Source organism: Coregonus lavaretus, assembly GCF_964263955.1.
Source record: "Coregonus lavaretus genome assembly, chromosome: 5".
Lineage (NCBI taxonomy): Eukaryota > Metazoa > Chordata > Actinopteri > Salmoniformes > Salmonidae > Coregonus > Coregonus lavaretus.
Genome location: NC_139992.1, coordinates 68,985,561 through 69,002,716, shown reverse-complemented (window position 1 = coordinate 69,002,716; position 17,156 = coordinate 68,985,561). Strand labels below are relative to the sequence as shown.

The window sequence follows — 17,156 nt, the reverse complement described above, 5'->3', positions numbered from 1 at the left end:
AGGATCTGTACGGACTACAGGCGGCTGAATGAAGTAACCAGGAAGGACTCATACCCCATACCACACATCGATGAGTCGCTGGAGCTGGTTAGAGGGTCCTCCTGGTTCTCCTCACTAGACCTCCACAGTGGCTACTGGCAGGTGCCCCTCTCCCCAAAACTGCGTTCTTCACTAACAGAGGACACTGGCAGTTCAAGGTACCGTGCTTCGACCTGTGCAATGCTCCAGCTACTTTTGAGCGTTTGGTGGACAGGGTGCTGGAGGGCATCCCCCGACAGGAGTGTCTGGTATACCTCGATGACATCCTGTCCAATGGCAGCTCCTTCCAGTCTGCCCTGGGGCTCCACCCCGAGAAGTGCCACATCATGAGGAGAGAGGTGTGTCCTTCTTGGGCCACCAAGTGGGGGAGGAGGGTATCAGCACCATGGAGGACAAAGTGGGGGCTGTCCGAGACTGGCCCACCCCCACCCCCACCGACCAGCATCAGCTGAAGAGCTTCCTGGGCCTGGCCTCGTACTACAGGAGGTTTGTACTGGGCTTCTGAAGCATCGCTGCTCCCCTGAACCGCCTGCTGCCAAAGGACTTCACTTGGACAGTGGAGTGCGAGGAGGCCTTCAACACCCTCAAACGTGCACTGATCGAGGCCCCCGTGCTCGCCCCCCCTGACCTTACCTTGCTTCTCACTGTTGTGGCTTCCATCAAACACTTCAAGTACTACCTGGGTGGCCTGCCCTTTACTGTAAGGACTGACCACTCTGCTCTCCAGTGGCTCATGTCTTTCAAAGAGCCAGAGGGGCAGGTTGCACGCTGGTTGGAGGAGCTTCAGCCGTACGACCTCACAGTGGTAAACAGGGCAGGGGCACGCCACGCCAACACCATGTCCCGTCGGCCCTGTACTGCAGACGGGTGCCGCCACTGTGAGCGGAGAGAGGGCTGTGAGAGAGACTGTGTGCGGAGGAGAGGGTCTGTGCCACAGTGTGTTGGGCGAGCGGGCCTGTCTGCTGTGAGCTGCAGACTGTCGACGTGGCTGAATGGGGGCAGCAGCAGGGACGGGACACAGACCTACAGCCAGTGCTCCAGTGGGTAGAGGCGCAGCTGAGGCCACCGTGGGAAGAGGTGGCAGCGCTATCACTCGTGACCAAAGGGTTGTGGTCAAAGTTTGAGATACTGCGGCTGGCTGATGGTGTGCTACAGCGGGCATGGAAGGAGCCAGCTACGGGAGAGGAGAGGTGGTGGTCCCAAAAGCACTGCAGGAGGCTGTGCTCCAAAGCACTCATGGGGGGTGGGGACTGGACACTTTGGGGTCACAAAAACCCTTCGCCGCGTACTTTTGGACTTTTGCTGCCGCTGTGACAACGGTACAGCGAGAAAGAGCCCTCCAGGCCGTTCTCATGCTCAGCTCCAACAGTTCCCAGTTGGGGCTCCCATGGAGAGGTTGGGAGTGAATGTAATTGGGCCATTCCCCACCACAGACAGTGGAAACCGCTGGGTGCTCACGGCCATGGGCTATTTCACAAAATGGCCCGAGGCCTTTGCTCTGCCTGACCAGGAGGCAGAGACCATCGTCGACGCCCTGACAGCGGGAATGTTCAGCTGCGGAGTCCATCCACAGAGACCAAGGCAGAAACGTTGAGTCCCGTGTGTTCGCCACCATGTGTGAGAGGCTGGGTATGCACTAAACCCGCACCACTCCTCTCAATCCTCAAAGTGATGGCCTTGTGGAGTGCTTCAACAAAACGCTTGGACAGCAGCTGGCCATAGTCTCTGCCAAACACCAGCGTGACTGGGACAAGCACCTGCCCATGGTCCTCATAGCATGCCACTCCACTGTCCAAGACTCCAGCTCCTCCATGCCTGCCCTCCTCATGCTGGGGAGAGAGATCCGCACCCCTGCAGAGATGGCGTTTGGTCGGCCCCTGGATAGCCCTCCTGTTCCCCCGGGGCCGGAGTATGCCCGGAGACTCCAGGACCGCCTGAAGACAGCCCACACCACCGCCAGAGAGCAACTGGTGAATTCAGGTGTGAGGCAGAAGAGGAACTATGACGTGCACACCCGGGGAAGGCACTTGTGGCTGGGGAGCTGGTCTGGGTCTACAGCCCCCTGAGAAAGAAAGGCAGATGCCCCAAGTTGGACAGCCACTGGGTGGGGCCTTTCAGCGTCCTGGAGAGGGTAGGGGAGGTTGTGTACCGGGTGTAGCTTTCTCCCAGGGGCAGAAAGGTGGCACTGCACCGGGACAGGTTAGCCCCATACAGAGGGGCCTCTTCTCCCCAGACCCCAGGGACCCCCACAATTCCCCTCTCTGGCAATGACATTCCCCAAGCACCCACCCCCAGGCACAGCAGACAAGGCTCCAGACAGCCCACTCACCCAGTCTCCCTGCCTGTGTCAACGCGTGGTTCCCCGGAGCCACGGACTGTATTCCCTGTTCCCTCATGCTTGTCCCCCATGTCCTTGCCTTCATCCCCTGGGCCCCAGAGGGGCAGCCCCCTGCCACGGACTGAGCCGCCTGTTCCACATCTGGGCACTCTGCGACCATCACGGCCACTCAGGCAAAGGAGGCCTCCGGGTCACTTCAGAGGCCTTGTTTCTCATGGTCTGAGAGTCCTTTAGGTGCCTTTTGGCAAACTGCAAGTGGGCTGTCATGTGCCTTTTACTGAGGAGTGGCTTCCGTCTGGCCACTCTACCATAAAGGCCTGATTGGTGGAGTGCTGCAGAGATGGTTGTCCTTCTGGAAGGTTCTCCCATCTCCACAGAGAAACTCCAGAGCTATGTCAGAGTGACCATTGGGTTCTTGGTCACCTCCCTAACCAAGGCCCTTCTCCCCAATTTCTCAGTCTGGCCAGGTGGCCAGCTCCAGGAAGAGTCTTGGTGGTTCCAAACTTCTTACATTTAAGAATGATGGAGGCCACGGTGTTCTTGGGGACCTTCAATGCTGCAGAATTGTTTTGGTACCCTTCCCCAATCCTGTCTCAGAGCTCTATGGACAATTCCTTTGACCTCATGGCTTGGTTTTTGCTCTGACATGCACTGTCAACTGTGGGACCTTATATAGACAGGTGTGTGCCTTTCCAAATCATGTCCAATCAATTGAATTTACCACAGGTGGACTCCAATCAAGTTGTAGAAACATCAAGGATGATCAATGGAAACAGGATGCACCTGAGCTCAATTTCGAGTCTCATAGCAAAAGGTCTGAATACTTATGTAAATAAGGTATTTGTTTTTAATTTATAATAAATTTGCAAAAATGTCTAAAAAATAGTTTTCGCTTCGTCATTATGGGGTATTGTGTGTAGATTGCAACAAAAAATGTTTTTTAAATACATTTTAGAATAAGGCTGCAACATAACAAAATGTGGAAAAAGTCAAGGGGTCTGAATACTTTCCGAACAAATGCAACATGCAACAATTTCAAAGATTTTACTGAGTTACAGTTCATAAGAAAATCAGTCAATTTAAATAAATAAATGAGGCCCTAATCTATGGATGTCACATGAACGGGAATACAGATATGTAGCTGTTGGTCACAGATACCTTAAAGAAAAGGTAGGGGCGTGGATCAGAAAACAAACATGCTCAATGGGTGACATATCTGGTGAGTATGAAGGTCCTGGAAGAACTGGGATATTTTCACCTTCCAGGAATTGTGTACAGATCTTTACGACATGGGCCCTCCATTATCATGCTGAAACATGAGGTGATGGCGGCGGATGAATGACACAACAATGGGCCTTAGGATCTCATCACGGTATCTTGTGGATCCAAATTTCCGTAGATAAAATGCAATTGTGTTTGTTGTCCGTAGCTTATGCCTGCCTATACCATAACCCCACCTCCACCACGGGGCAATCTGTTCACAACGTTGATTTAAGCAAACCGCTCGACGACACAACACCATACACATGGTCAGTTTCTCCCATTCTTCTCTGCAGATTCTCTCAATCTCTGTCAGGTTGGATGGGGAGTGTCGCTTCACAGCTGGCTGGTTGGACGTACTGCCAAATTCTCTAAAACAACGTTTCTTATGGTAGAGAAATGAACATTAAATTCTCTGGCAACAGCTCTGGTGGACATTCCTGCAGTCAGCATGCCAATTGCATGCTCCCTCAAAAGTTGAGACATCTGTCGCATTGTGTTGTGTGACAAAACTGCACATTTTGCAATATTTTAGACCACAGCATGCCGATGTGGACATTTTTGCTTGGTTCATTGTGGTTAGAGTAACTAACTGTAAATAATCTATACACTTTTTTGGGGGAAACTAATGCTGAGGCTTTATTTTTGAAGTGAGAAATAACTGTTCATGGATTTTACACTTCGACAATGGAGAGGGTTAGTTTTAAGGCAGAACTATAAATCATGTCTACTTGTTTCTGCCGGATGCAGTTCAATGTAACCACTAAAATCAAACATGGAGGACGTTGACAAGAAATTGTACATCTAACAACGAATCAGGTCACATTTAAACGCGCAGGAATTATTGGCATAGTATAGCAGCAAGTCATTGGGTAAGTTTAATTAATTAAGAATTGCGACGTAAACAGATAGCTAGCTAGTTGCCATAAAATGTAATCATAGCCACGTCATTTGTTAACCTACAAAATATAACACCTCATAGTTCAAATTAAATCCCAAGTTCAAGAACATTGGGAAACGACGGCACAATATATTTTTTAAAGACGTCACCTCATTTCTCCTTTTTATTTTCGTCTGGGCAGGCTAACGCGTTTCGACAGTTGTGACTTCATCAGAGCATCAATAGATCAAATTGTATTTGTCACATGCGCCGAATACAACAGGTGTAGATCTTACCGTGAAATGCTTAATTACAAGCCCTTAACCAGATGTGCCAAACCCATAGTTTTTTTATTCAAGCGCTTAGGTGATAATTACAATTGCCCACACTTGTGTGAGGGCGGTGCATAGTGGTATTCAAAACATTAGTCAACCAACAATTGTTACTATATATACAAATACACAGATATAACCTTTAACACCTCATACCTTTGCAGATCACACATCAAAACAAAAAAACAAGAGTCCAAGATGTTCTGCAGGAGGCTATGGCTAAAGCCAGGGACTGGATTTTGGACTCCATCCCAGCAGGGTGCTCACAACCTGGCTTCTTTCCATCAAGCCTCCCTGCTCCCCCAGAGGAAGCTCCGGGGCCTGCTGTTCCCCTTCAGTGAGCTGGAGCCCCACTTGGCTTGTTCAGTGGATAGGGCCCACTTCCAGCTCTTCCAGCCCAGTGTGGAGGACATAGCCAAGGCAGAAAAACTCTTCTCCCCGTCCCCCTCACACAAGATCGATTACCACACCTCCGCCGTGAGGATGGAACACGCACCCTCACAGAACCAGCCAGAGGTAGGTGGAGGGATGTGTGTTGAATGTATTTTAAAATAGTTGTGAATGTACATAGTAGTTTCATTTGAAATAACAAACTACTTGTATAGGCTAGGTCTTATTTCACTTTTAGATCAAGATATGCAGCTAAAATTTTACATTGACTCATGAAAGACGAAAATATACTATTGTTACATTTTTTTTTTTAAAACATCAGTTTTTCAAAATGCTTGTCTGACATGGAGCAGCAATCTGGTCTGAAGATTCACCCTCCAATGCTGAAAAGCCGCTCCACAGCTGTAGAGAATGCTAGTACATGTATGTACTCAGCAGCAACTCTGCTCAGTGTTTGGTATGTTTGACTGTGTGTATTCCAGAATTTCAGAGGATCAGTAGTTGGTGGAAGATATGGGGTCATGAGGTACTCCTCAACACTTCTTTGGTGTTTCATGCAGCCACGCTTTGTTGTTCCATGAAACCAAACAGTGTGCCCAATCTACTCTTCTTCACTGGTGGTGTTGGCTCACTGTGTGGGACATCCTGTGTTGTGCTGGTGAACTTTGTGGCAAGATCATTGATATCATTGATGTCTGCAGTAAGAGCAGTTTTCTCAGTGGCATTGCACCATGCCAGTTTAAAGCGAGGATCCAAGACTAACGCAATCTGGTATGTAATATTAGTGTTACTATTAGTTGGCAGTTGTCTTTACTTCAACATTATTGTGTTTTTGATATATTTCTAATATTTCTTTAACTTTTTCTGTTAGATGTTTTCAAAGACCCCTTTTCCATCTATTTGACAAGAAATTGCTTATTCAACATTTTTAGGATGGAAAATGGTTGAAACATTTATATGCCTTAATTTCCCAAAAAAATATAGACTCTTAGATTTCATTTGACACACAGTTTGACTAGCTTTGGGACACAACGTCGGAATCTGGTTGGACTCCCTGAGTTGTGCATCGTTGTTGTGGGTGGTGACGGAAAATAACCATACCACAAAATAGCAGTTTCCTGTCAAAAGGCATATGTATAATCTTTAGGAACGCCACTTACCAGACGTGAAGCGAAATGTGTCCCTCGCTATCAAATAAGCGTCCGAACCGCACCATGTTCCTGCTGAGTTAGACAGCAGGCTGCCATTAGACCATGTGAGACTTCCTACCACGAAATCTACCACTGTCTACACAGACCTCAGAAAAAAATGTCTGGTTCATCCTTGGGAGCAATTTCCAAATGCCTGAAGGTACCACGTTCATCTGTACAAACAATAGTACGCAAGTATAAACACCATGGGACCACGCAGCCGTCATACCACTCAGGAAGGAGACGCGTTCTGTCTCCTAGAGATGAACGTACTTTGGTGCAAAAAGTGCAAATCAATCCCAGAACAACAGCAAAGGACCTTGTGAAGATGCTGGAGGAAACGGGTACACAAGTATCTATATCCACAGTAAAACCAGTCCTATATCGACATAACCTGAAAGGCCGCTCAGCAAGGAAGAAGCCACTGCTTCTTTTTGGAGAAATGTCCTCTGGTCTGATGAAACAAAAATAGAACTGTTTGGCCATAATGACCATCGTTATGTTTGGAGGAAAAAGGGGACAGCTTGCAAACCGAAGAACACAATCCCAACCATAAAGCACGGGTGTGGCAGCATCATGCTGTGGGGGTGCTTTGCTGCAGAAGGGACTGGTGCACTTCACAAAATAGATGGCATCATGAGTAAGGAAAATTATGTGGATATATTGAAGCAACATCTCAAGACATCAGTCAGGAAGTTAAAGCTTGGTCGCAATGGGTCTTCCAAATGGACAATGACCCCAAGCATACTTCCAAAGTTGTGGCAAAATGGCTTAAGGACAACAAAGTCAAGGTATTGGAGTGGCCATCACAAAGCCCTGACCTCAATCCTATAGAACATTTGTGGGCAGAACTGAAAAGGTGTGTGCGAGCAAGGAGGCCTACAAACCTCACTCAGTTACACCAGCTCTGTCACGAGGAATGGGCCAAAATTCGCCCAACTTATTGTGGGAAGCTTGTGGAAGGCTACCTGAAATGTTTGACCCAAGTTAAACAATTTAAAGGCAACGCTACCAAATACTGATTGAGTGTATGTACACTTCTGACCCACTGGGAATGTGATGAAAGAAATAAAAGCTGAAATAAATCATACTCTCTACTATTATTCTGACATTTCACATTCTTAAAATAAAGTGGTGATCCTAACTGACCTAAGACAGTGAATTTTTACTAGGACTAAATGTCAGGAATTGTGAAAAACTGAGTTTAAATGTATTTGGCTAAGGTGTATATAAACCTCCGACTTCAACTGTATTTGAAAATGGCTTCAAATATGATTCGAGGAAAGTATTACAGTGGGGGGGGGAAAGTATTTAGTCAGCCACCAATTGTGCAAGTTCTCCCACTTAAAAAGATGAGAGGGGCCTGTAATTTTCATCATAGGTACACGTCAACTGTGACAGACAAAATGAGAAAAAAAATCCAGAAAATCACATTGTAGGATTTTTAATGAATTTATTTGCAAATTATGGTGGAAAATAAGTATTTGGTCACCTACAAACAAGCAAGATTTCTGGCTCTCACAGACCTGTAACTTCTTCTTTAAGAGGCTCCTCTGTCCTCCACTCGTTACCTGTATTAATGGCACCTGTTTGAACTTGTTATCAGTATAAATGACACCTGTCCACAACCTCAAACAGTCACACTCCAAACTCCACTATGGCCAAGACCAAAGAGCTGTCAAAGGACACCAGAAACAAAATTGTAGACCTGCACCAGGCTGGGAAGACTGAATCTGCAATAGGTAAGCAGCTTGGTTTGAAGAAATCAACTGTGGGAGCAATTATTAGGAAATGGAAGACATACAAGACCACTGATAATCTCCCTCGATCTGGGGCTCCACGCAAGATCTCACCCCGTGGGGTCAAAATGATCACAAGAACGGTGAGCTAAAATCCCAGAACCACACGGGGGGACCTAGTGAATGACCTGCAGAGAGCTGGGACCAAAGTAACAAAGCCTACCATCAGTAACACACTACACCGCCAGGGACTCAAAGTGCCAGACGTGTCCCCCTGCTTAAGCCAGTACATGTCCAGGCCCGTCTGAAGTTTGCTAGAGTGCATTTGGATGATCCAGAAGAGGATTGGGAGAATGTCAGATGAAACCAAAATAGAACTTTTTGGTAAAAACTCAACTCGTTGTGTTTGGAGGACAAAGAATGCTGAGTTGCATCCAAAGAACACCATACCTACTGTGAAGCATGGGGGTGGAAACATCATGCTTTGGGGCAGTTTTTTTGCAAAGGGCCCAGGACGACTGATCCGTGTAAAGGAAAGAATGAATGGGGCCATGTATCGTGAGATTTTGAGTGAAAACCTCCTTCCATCAGCAAGGGCATTGAAGATGAAACGTGGCTGGGTCTTTCAGCATGACAATGATCCCAAACATACTGCCCGGGCAATGAAGGAGTGGCTTCGTAAGAAGCATTTCAAGGTCCTGGAGTGGCCTAGCCAGTCTCCAGATCTCAACCCCATAGAAAATCTTTGGAGGGAGTTGAAAGTCTGTGTTGCCCAGCGACAGCCCCAAAACATCACTGCTCTAGAGGAGATCTGCATGGAGGAATGGGCCAAAATACCAGCAACAGTGTGTGAGAACCTTGTGAAGACTTACAGAAAACGTTTGACCTGTGTCATTGCCAACAAAGGGTATATAACAAAGTATTGAGAAACTTTTGTTATTGACCAAATGCTTATTTTCCACCATAATTTGCAAATAAATTCATTAAAAACCCTACAATGTGATTTTCTGGATTTTTTTCTCTCATTTTGTCTGTCATAGTTGACGTGTACCTATGATGAAAATTACAGGCCTCTCTCATCTTTTTAAGTGGGAGAACTTGCACAATTGGTGGCTGACTAAATACTTTTTTTCCCCACTGTAGGTGGGTGGTGCACATGCGTGTGTGGGTGGAAGACTGGGGGGGAAAAGATGACTGAAGTGTGTGGAATGGGCAGATTAATCCTATCATGCATATAAGAATGGAATGAAGGGAACGTTGGCCATGGCTTAATAAATTAACCAAATTCTGAAATGGATTGATGTAACCTCAGTCAGACCAGGACTTTAACCTAGATTCTTCCCCGCAGCACCAAATGGAAAGTTGTTTGGAAAGAGGAGTGGTGCAGAGCCAGAGGGTTCAGTGACTGGGAGACACGTGGTTTTAGTTACCGCTCAGCTCACCACCTCTCCCCTGTCAGTGTGATTTATCCCCCGGCCCCACGGGGAAGCGGCACTCTGCATCCATCTTGTGTCAGAGAGACAGATGGCTCCAGTAGCTCTGATTTGTTCCCTGGGACTCCAGGGATATTACAGTAGCACACTGTCATATCTCTACAAATGACTGATTTTTATCATGGCTGGCAACACACAGTTGCAAACCCATAGCAGTGTGCTCAGCATCACATAATATAAACACTTTAAGATGAACTTATCTCGTTTTCAAAGATCTACGTACAGTAGGCTTCAAGTGATAGTTTTTTTTGTACTATTTTTTTTTATATATAATTTTCAATTTGATCAGCTTGTTAAGGTGCGTACACCTCTTGGCTGTTGTTGTATTGTAATATTGATCATGGTGATTGTGTGTGCGTTGCCAGGTGTGTTTCATCGGCAGGAGTAATGTGGGGAAGTCATCTCTCATCAGAGCTCTGTTCTCCTTGGCTCCTGACGTAGAAATTAGAGTCTCCAAAACACCAGTGAGTAAACTAAGTTCTGCTGTTTATTGGGGGGGGGTTATCTTTACATGTGTTATCGCTCTCTCTCTTTCTTTCCATACATTCTCTAAAGTACTTTCACTACCTGGCATTTTATCCACTCTCTCTCAGGGCCATACCAAGAAGATGAACTTTTTCAAAGTGGGCAAAGCTTTCACCATGGTGGACATGCCTGGTTATGGATACAGGGCTCCCAAGGACTTTGTGGAGATGGTGGAGCACTATCTGGGTTCAAGAAAAAAGTAGGTCTTCAGGATGTCTGAGCTTTACATTATGTTGCCGTCAATCAATGTACAGTAAGTATACTGAACAAAAATCTAAACGCAACAATTTCTAATATTTGACTGAGTTACAGTTCATATGAGGAAATAAGTCAATTGAAATAAATAAATTATGCCCTAAACTATGAATTTCACATGACTGGGCAGGGGTGCAGCCAAGGGTGGGCCTTGGAGGGCATAGGCCCACCCACTGGGGAGCCAGGCCCACCCAATCTGAATGAGTTTTTCACCACAAAAGGGCTTTATTACAGACAAATACTCCTCAGCACCTCCCCCACCCCTCAGACGATCTCGCAGGTGAAGAAGCCGGATGTGGAGGTCCTGGGCGGTTGTGAGGCCAGTTGGACGTACTGCCAAATTCTCTAAAATGACATTGGAGGCAGCTTATGGTAGACAAATGAACATTACATTCTCTGGCAACAGCTCTGGTGGACATTCCTGCAGTCAGCATGCCAATTGCACACTCCCTCAACTTGAGACATCTGTGGCATTTTCTTGTGTGACAGAATTGCACATTTTTAAAGTGGCCGTTTATTGTCCCCAGCACAAGGTGCACCTGTGTAATGATCATGCTGTTTAATCAGTTACTTGATATGCTACCCCTGTCAGGTGGATGGATTATCTTGCCAAATGAGAAATGCTCACTAACAGCGATGTAAATAAATGTGTCCAAAGAATTTGAGCAAAATAAGCTTTTTGTGCATATTGAAAATGTCTGGTATTTTGTATTTCAGCTCATGAAACATGGGACCAACACATGTTGCATTTATATTTTTGTTCAGTGTAGATCTGGGCTCACCAACCCGGTTGATGGATAGCTACCCTCCTGTAGGTTTTCACTCCAACCCCAGTTGTAACGAACCTGATTCAGCTTATCAACCAGTTAATTATTAGAATCAGGTGCGTTAGATTAGGGTTGGAGCGAAAACCTACAGGACAGTAGCTCGCCAGGAACAGAGTTGTAGAGTCCTGATATAGATCGAATGCATTTGTCTGTTTGTGTGTAACATGATCACGCTTCCCTCTGCTGTGTTACTTTTCTCTCAGTCTGGTGAGGACCTTCCTTTTGGTGGACGGCAGTGTTGGGCTGCAGGAGGCAGATATGATCGCCCTGGAGATGTGTGAAGAGTTCAGTCGGCCTTACGTGGTGAGATTAACATACTCTGTGCTCAGTTCATTCTTCAAAACCTTAACCTCTATGTTAATTGGAACTATATTTCATATGAGATGAGGGCATTGTTGTTAAACATTTACATTACATTTACATTTACGTCATTTAGCAGACGCTCTTATCCAGAGCGACATACAAATTGGTGCATTCACCTTATAGTGGGATAACCACTTTACAATGTTTTTCTATTTTTTTTTTTCTTTCTTTGGGGGGGGGGGGGGGGGGTAGAAGGATTACTTTATCCTATCCCAGGTATTCCTTAAAGAGGTGGGGTTTTAAGTGTCTCCGGAAGGTGGTGAGTGACTCCGCTGTCCTGGCGTCGTGAGGGAGCTTGTTCCACCATGTTAAACATCTCAGTGTTCTGTTGTTTGTGTCCTTGTGTATGTTAAGAGTACATAATCTTGCTGTAATCTAGGTTCTCTATTTTCATTGCATGTCATTTAACCCTTTTCTCTCCCACTCCTCCTTAGTGTGTTATGTTCCAAGTTCCATCACACTCACTGTAGAGAGCAGATTAATGTAGAACACTCTAACTTGTCCCACTCAGCTATTTAAAAACTGCAGTCCTGGATCCAGCCATTATTGATTGGCCCTTTCCTGTTCTTAATGCATGAAGCTGTGAATTATTCATGCTATCAGGTTATTAAGCACTTTGATCATATAACTAAAATTATGTAAATGGGATCTTAAATAAAGCTCATGTCCACCTTGTGGAGCAACAACAGACTAAAGGACTGACGTCAGACTAAATTATCCCATTGATGTACTTACATGGAATGAATGGATGCACTCGTCATACTGCAAATAAAATATAGGCCTAGCCACTGCAGCTCCAAAGCCACCCAGAAGATGACTGAAAACGTTTGCTATTATTCCTCATAGAGCCACTTATTTTGCTTGGGAATTGGGAACACAGTATCTGATTTGGACTAGCACACAATGAGAACCTGTCATTCATTCATGATCATATAGCCTATCGGCACTTGTTAATGAGATATCTTTGTCAAACTTGTTTTGTCTGTTGTGTGATGCAGATTGTGGTGACCAAGATCGATAAGTGTCGCCAGGGGGTGCTGTTGACTAACCTGCTGCAACTTCAGGACATCATAACACAAACTGTTGGCTGCTTCCCACAGCCCTTCCTGGTCAGGTGAGTCACCCACACACCCTTCTATTTTTGGTAAATTGTGCACCATATACATCCCTCTTTGTGCACCATATACATCCCTCTTTGTGCACCATATACATCCCTCTTTGTGCACCATATACATCCCTCTTTGTGCACCATATACATCCCTCTTTGTGCACCATATACATCCCTCTTTGTGCACCATATACATCCCTCTTTGTGCACCATATACATCCCTCTTTGTGCACCATATACATCCCTCTTTGTGCACCATATACATCCCTCTTTGTGCACCATATACATCCCTCTTTGTGCACCATATACATCCCTCTTTTTAGACCGATGACTTGTCAGTGTAAACTTGCCATGTCAGAATGTAAATGTGATGTCAGAATTACACACATCGTTATAGGGCTCGCGTTGTAGTCCTAAAAATTGAGTTACCTCTGGTTCGTTCAGCCATTCCTACGGGGGAAAGAGTGGAGTTTTGGGATAAACGCCAAAATGGTTTGATTACATAAATGCTTCAAAATTAGCTGATGAAGATTATCTCATAGAAAAAAGAAAAAACACATAAGACCTCCTAAGCCTATGTTTACCACAGACCTTATTTTCTGCGTTTATCAGAAAACCCTCCAAAAAACCCATTCCTTTCCCCATAGGCTTTGCCCAACAAGCCATGGCGGAGTTAGTGCTTACAAAAAGAAGCCATTACTATTGCTCAATATTCAAGGAGATAAAGAGTTAGTCCCACTTATTTGGCAAGAGACTGACTGACACACCCTCTCTCACCATGTCATTGTAGCAATCACATGACTAGACCAAGGTCATCACAGATGCAGTTGTAGTCTAAAGGAATAAAGTGTGGCTGCATGCTGACCGCTTACATGCAAAATATACACTGAGTGTACAAAACATTCCATGACATAGACTGAACAGGTGAAAGCTATGATCCCTTATTGATGTCACTTGTTAAATCCACTGCAATCAGTATAGATGAAGGGGAGGAGACAGGTTAAAGAAGGATTTTTAAGCCTTGAGACAATGTGTATGTGTGCCATTCAGAGGGTGATTGGGCAAGACAAAGGATTTAAGTACCTTTGAACGGGGTATGGTAGTAGGTGCCAGGCGCACCGGTTTGTGTCAAGAACTGCAATGCTGCTGGGTTTTTCACACTCAACAGTTTCCCGTGTGTATCAAGAATGGTCCACCACCCAACTTGACACAACTGTGGGAAGCATTGGAATCAACATGGCCCAGCATCCCTTTGCAACGCTTTTGACACCTTGTAGAGTCCATGCTCTGACGAATTGAGGCTGTTCTGAGGGCAAAAGGGGGTACAACTCAATATTAGGAAGGTGTTCTTAATGTTTTGTACACTCCGTATATATATATATAGCCTATCATCTCAGATATTTCATGTTCAACCTTTTTAGGTAATGGAACACTGTGCTTCAGTTCCATCGTCATGCCAACCACACCATACAGTACAGTGATATTGTATTGTAAAATCTCTGTTGCCTTTACTGTAAACCAGAAAGTGTGCCATTGGTTAGTGCTGTAGTTGGACTGTAACCTATCTTCCTAATTCTTTAGGTGATGGGAAAGGACAGACTGAATTATGTCACCGTGCAGCTTACATATTATCTTATGTAAGCTGCACTGCAGTTTAGATTTCTTTATTGAAAACTGTAAAAGTGCACCATTGCGGCACACATGCATTTGTGTAAATAAAACCTATCTATCTTGGAAATTGGGTCAGATGGCTATCTGTGATCAGATAAGACGAGATAATGGTGGCAGTGGCACGTATGGTCGGGCATACACACTGCACACTGTTATTGAAAGTGGAGGGAGGGAGGGGAATGACAGTGTGCAAGCGACACAGAGAGGGAGACTGAGTGACTGACTGACTGAGTGAGTGAGTCTCTCGGCCAAGGCCTTGGGTTTCGGCCGGCCGCACATTCTATAAAGGTTGAGTGTCGGAAGAATATCTCACACCCGTAACGAACTGATAACAGACCCACTGAAGTGCTACTCTACAGATACCAGCACACTAATGCGTTAATTTACTAACACTTTATAATGGCTCGTAAACTCACATACGCATACACCCTTGTATGTTAACTGTTCTTCACACGTAGGCAAACCTACTTTGACAACTACTTCATTACTCTGTCCTGTGTTGTGTATAACACGCCTCCTCAATTCTATACATGCAAATATGTTTGGATGTCTTCAAAAAGTTGAAGCAGCTATTTATTGATCTCTTTCTCTCTCTCCTGATTGACAGTTCTCTCCATTTTTCTGGGATATACCTGCTCCGTTGTTTCATTACCCATGTGACCGGGAGCATTCAGCTGGGAGACACTTGTCAAAGCTGATCTGAGACCAGTTAACCACCCCTTCTCTTTGACTTCACACTGGAGCACAGCTGAGAACTGCTTTGGAATCAGCTCATACAAACTCAATCTATGAACGCTTTCACCACTGATACAGTAGCCTATTGTGGACAGATTTCAGAACTGACCGGAGATCAGTTGCTATACTTGGCTCATGTGCTGCTACAGTGTTTCTCTTCTGACCCCTAAACCATTATAACAAAGCAGACCGCTGATCTGAGAACTCCTTCCCCTGCTTTCTTATGGACACGGTACTGTGTGATTCTACTGGAATTTTCACCTTGGGAACAGAGCCAAACTAATAGCTGACCTGAAGACAATTTCCCAGAAGAACCTCTTCACCTTTAGTGTTTGTGTACATTGTTTACTATAGTCAGACTGCTATTTCTGTACAGTGCATTCGGAAAGTATACAGACCCCTTTACCACTTAAAAATGGATTCAGTTGTTTTTTTCCCCTCATCAATCTACACACAATACCCCATAACGACAAAGCAAAAACAGCTTTTTAGAAATGTTTACAAAAACAATTGAAATATCACATTTACATAAGTATTCAGACCTTTTACTTAGTACTTTGTTGAAGCACCTTTGGCAGCGATTACAGCCTTGATTATTTTTGGGTATGACGCTACAAGCTTGGCACACCTGTATTTGGGGAGTTTCTCCCATTCTTCTCTGCAGATTCTCTCAAGGTCTGTCAGGTTGGATGGGGAGCGTCGCTGCACAGCTATTTTCAGGTCTCTCCAGAGATGTTCGATCGGGTTCAAGTCCGGGCTCTGGCTGGGCCACTCAAGGACATTCAGAGACTTGTCCTGAAGCCACTCCTGCGTTGTCTTGGCTGTGTGCTTAGGGTTGTTGTCCTGTTGGAAGGTGAACCTTCGCCCCAGTCTGACTGAGGTCCTGAGCGCTCTGGAGAAGGTTTTCATCAAGGATCTCTCAGTCCCTGCTGCTGAAAAACATCCCCACAGCATGATGCTGCCACCACCTTGCTTCACCGAAGGGATGGTGCCAGGTTTCCTCCAGAAGGCCAGAGTTCAATCTTGGTTTCATCAGACCAGAGAATCTAGTTTCTCATGGTCTGAGAGTCCTTTAGGTGCCTTTTGGCAAACTCCAAGCGGGCTGTCGTGCACTCTACCATAAAAGCCTGATTGGTGGAGTGCTGCAGAGATGGTTGTCCTTCTGGAAGGTTTCTCCCATCTCCACAGAGGAACTCTAGAGCTCTGTCAGAGTGACCATCGGGTTCTTGGTCACCTTCCTGACCAAGGCCCTTCTCCCCCGATTGCTCAGTTTGGCCGGGCGGCCAGCTCTAGGAAGAATATTGGTGGTTGTAAGCTTCTTCCATTTAAGAATGATGGAGGCCACTGTGTTCTTGGGGACCTTCAATGCTGCAGAAATGTTTTGCTAACCTTCACCAGATCTGTGCCTCGATACAATCCTGTCTCGGAGCTCTACGGACAATTCATTTGACCTCATGGCTTGGTTTTTCCTCTGACATATACTGTCAACTTTGGGACTTTTTATATAGACAGGTGTGCCTTTCCAAATCATGTACAGTTGAATTTACCACAGGTGGACTCCAATCAAGTTGTAGAAACATCTCAAGGATGATCAATGGAAACAGGATGCACCTGAGCTCAATTTTGAGTCTAATAGCAAAGGGTCTGAATACTTATGTAGATAAATAAGGTTTTTCTGTTTTTTTTATTACATTTGCAAAAAAATTATAAAAACCGGTTTTCGCTTTGTCATTATGGGGTATTGTTTGTAGATTGAGAAATTATTTATTTTTTAATCCATTTTAGAATAAGGCTGTAATGTAACAAAATGTGGGGAAGGGGTCTGAATACTTTCTGAATGCACTGTATGGTGGTGAGAATATCGATTGTTTTTATTTTGTAATAAAAACCATAAAAGGCAACGTTGGTGTTTTGTGTTGGTTGTTGTAGAACTCTGGACCTGAAGGGGCCTATACAGTAAGCTACAGATGGAGACTTTGTTAAACATTTCCGCTAGCATTTAATGAATGAC

The 17,156-nt window shown here is 45.2% G+C and overlaps 1 protein-coding gene across 1 annotated transcript; it reads left to right on the top strand.

Annotated features, from left to right (window-relative positions):
* The first annotated feature begins 4,393 nt into the window (after window positions 1–4,393).
* gtpbp8 (GTP binding protein 8) lies at window positions 4,394–17,044 on the top strand. Its single transcript, XM_084161660.1, has 7 exons — window positions 4,394–4,509; window positions 5,014–5,365; window positions 10,027–10,125; window positions 10,255–10,385; window positions 11,472–11,571; window positions 12,630–12,745; window positions 15,018–17,044. The coding sequence occupies exons 2-7, from the start codon at window positions 5,048–5,050 to the stop codon at window positions 15,106–15,108; spliced, it is 855 nt and encodes a 284-aa protein (XP_084017786.1). The 5' UTR covers window positions 4,394–4,509; window positions 5,014–5,047; the 3' UTR covers window positions 15,109–17,044.
* Window positions 17,045–17,156: the final 112 nt, after the last annotated feature.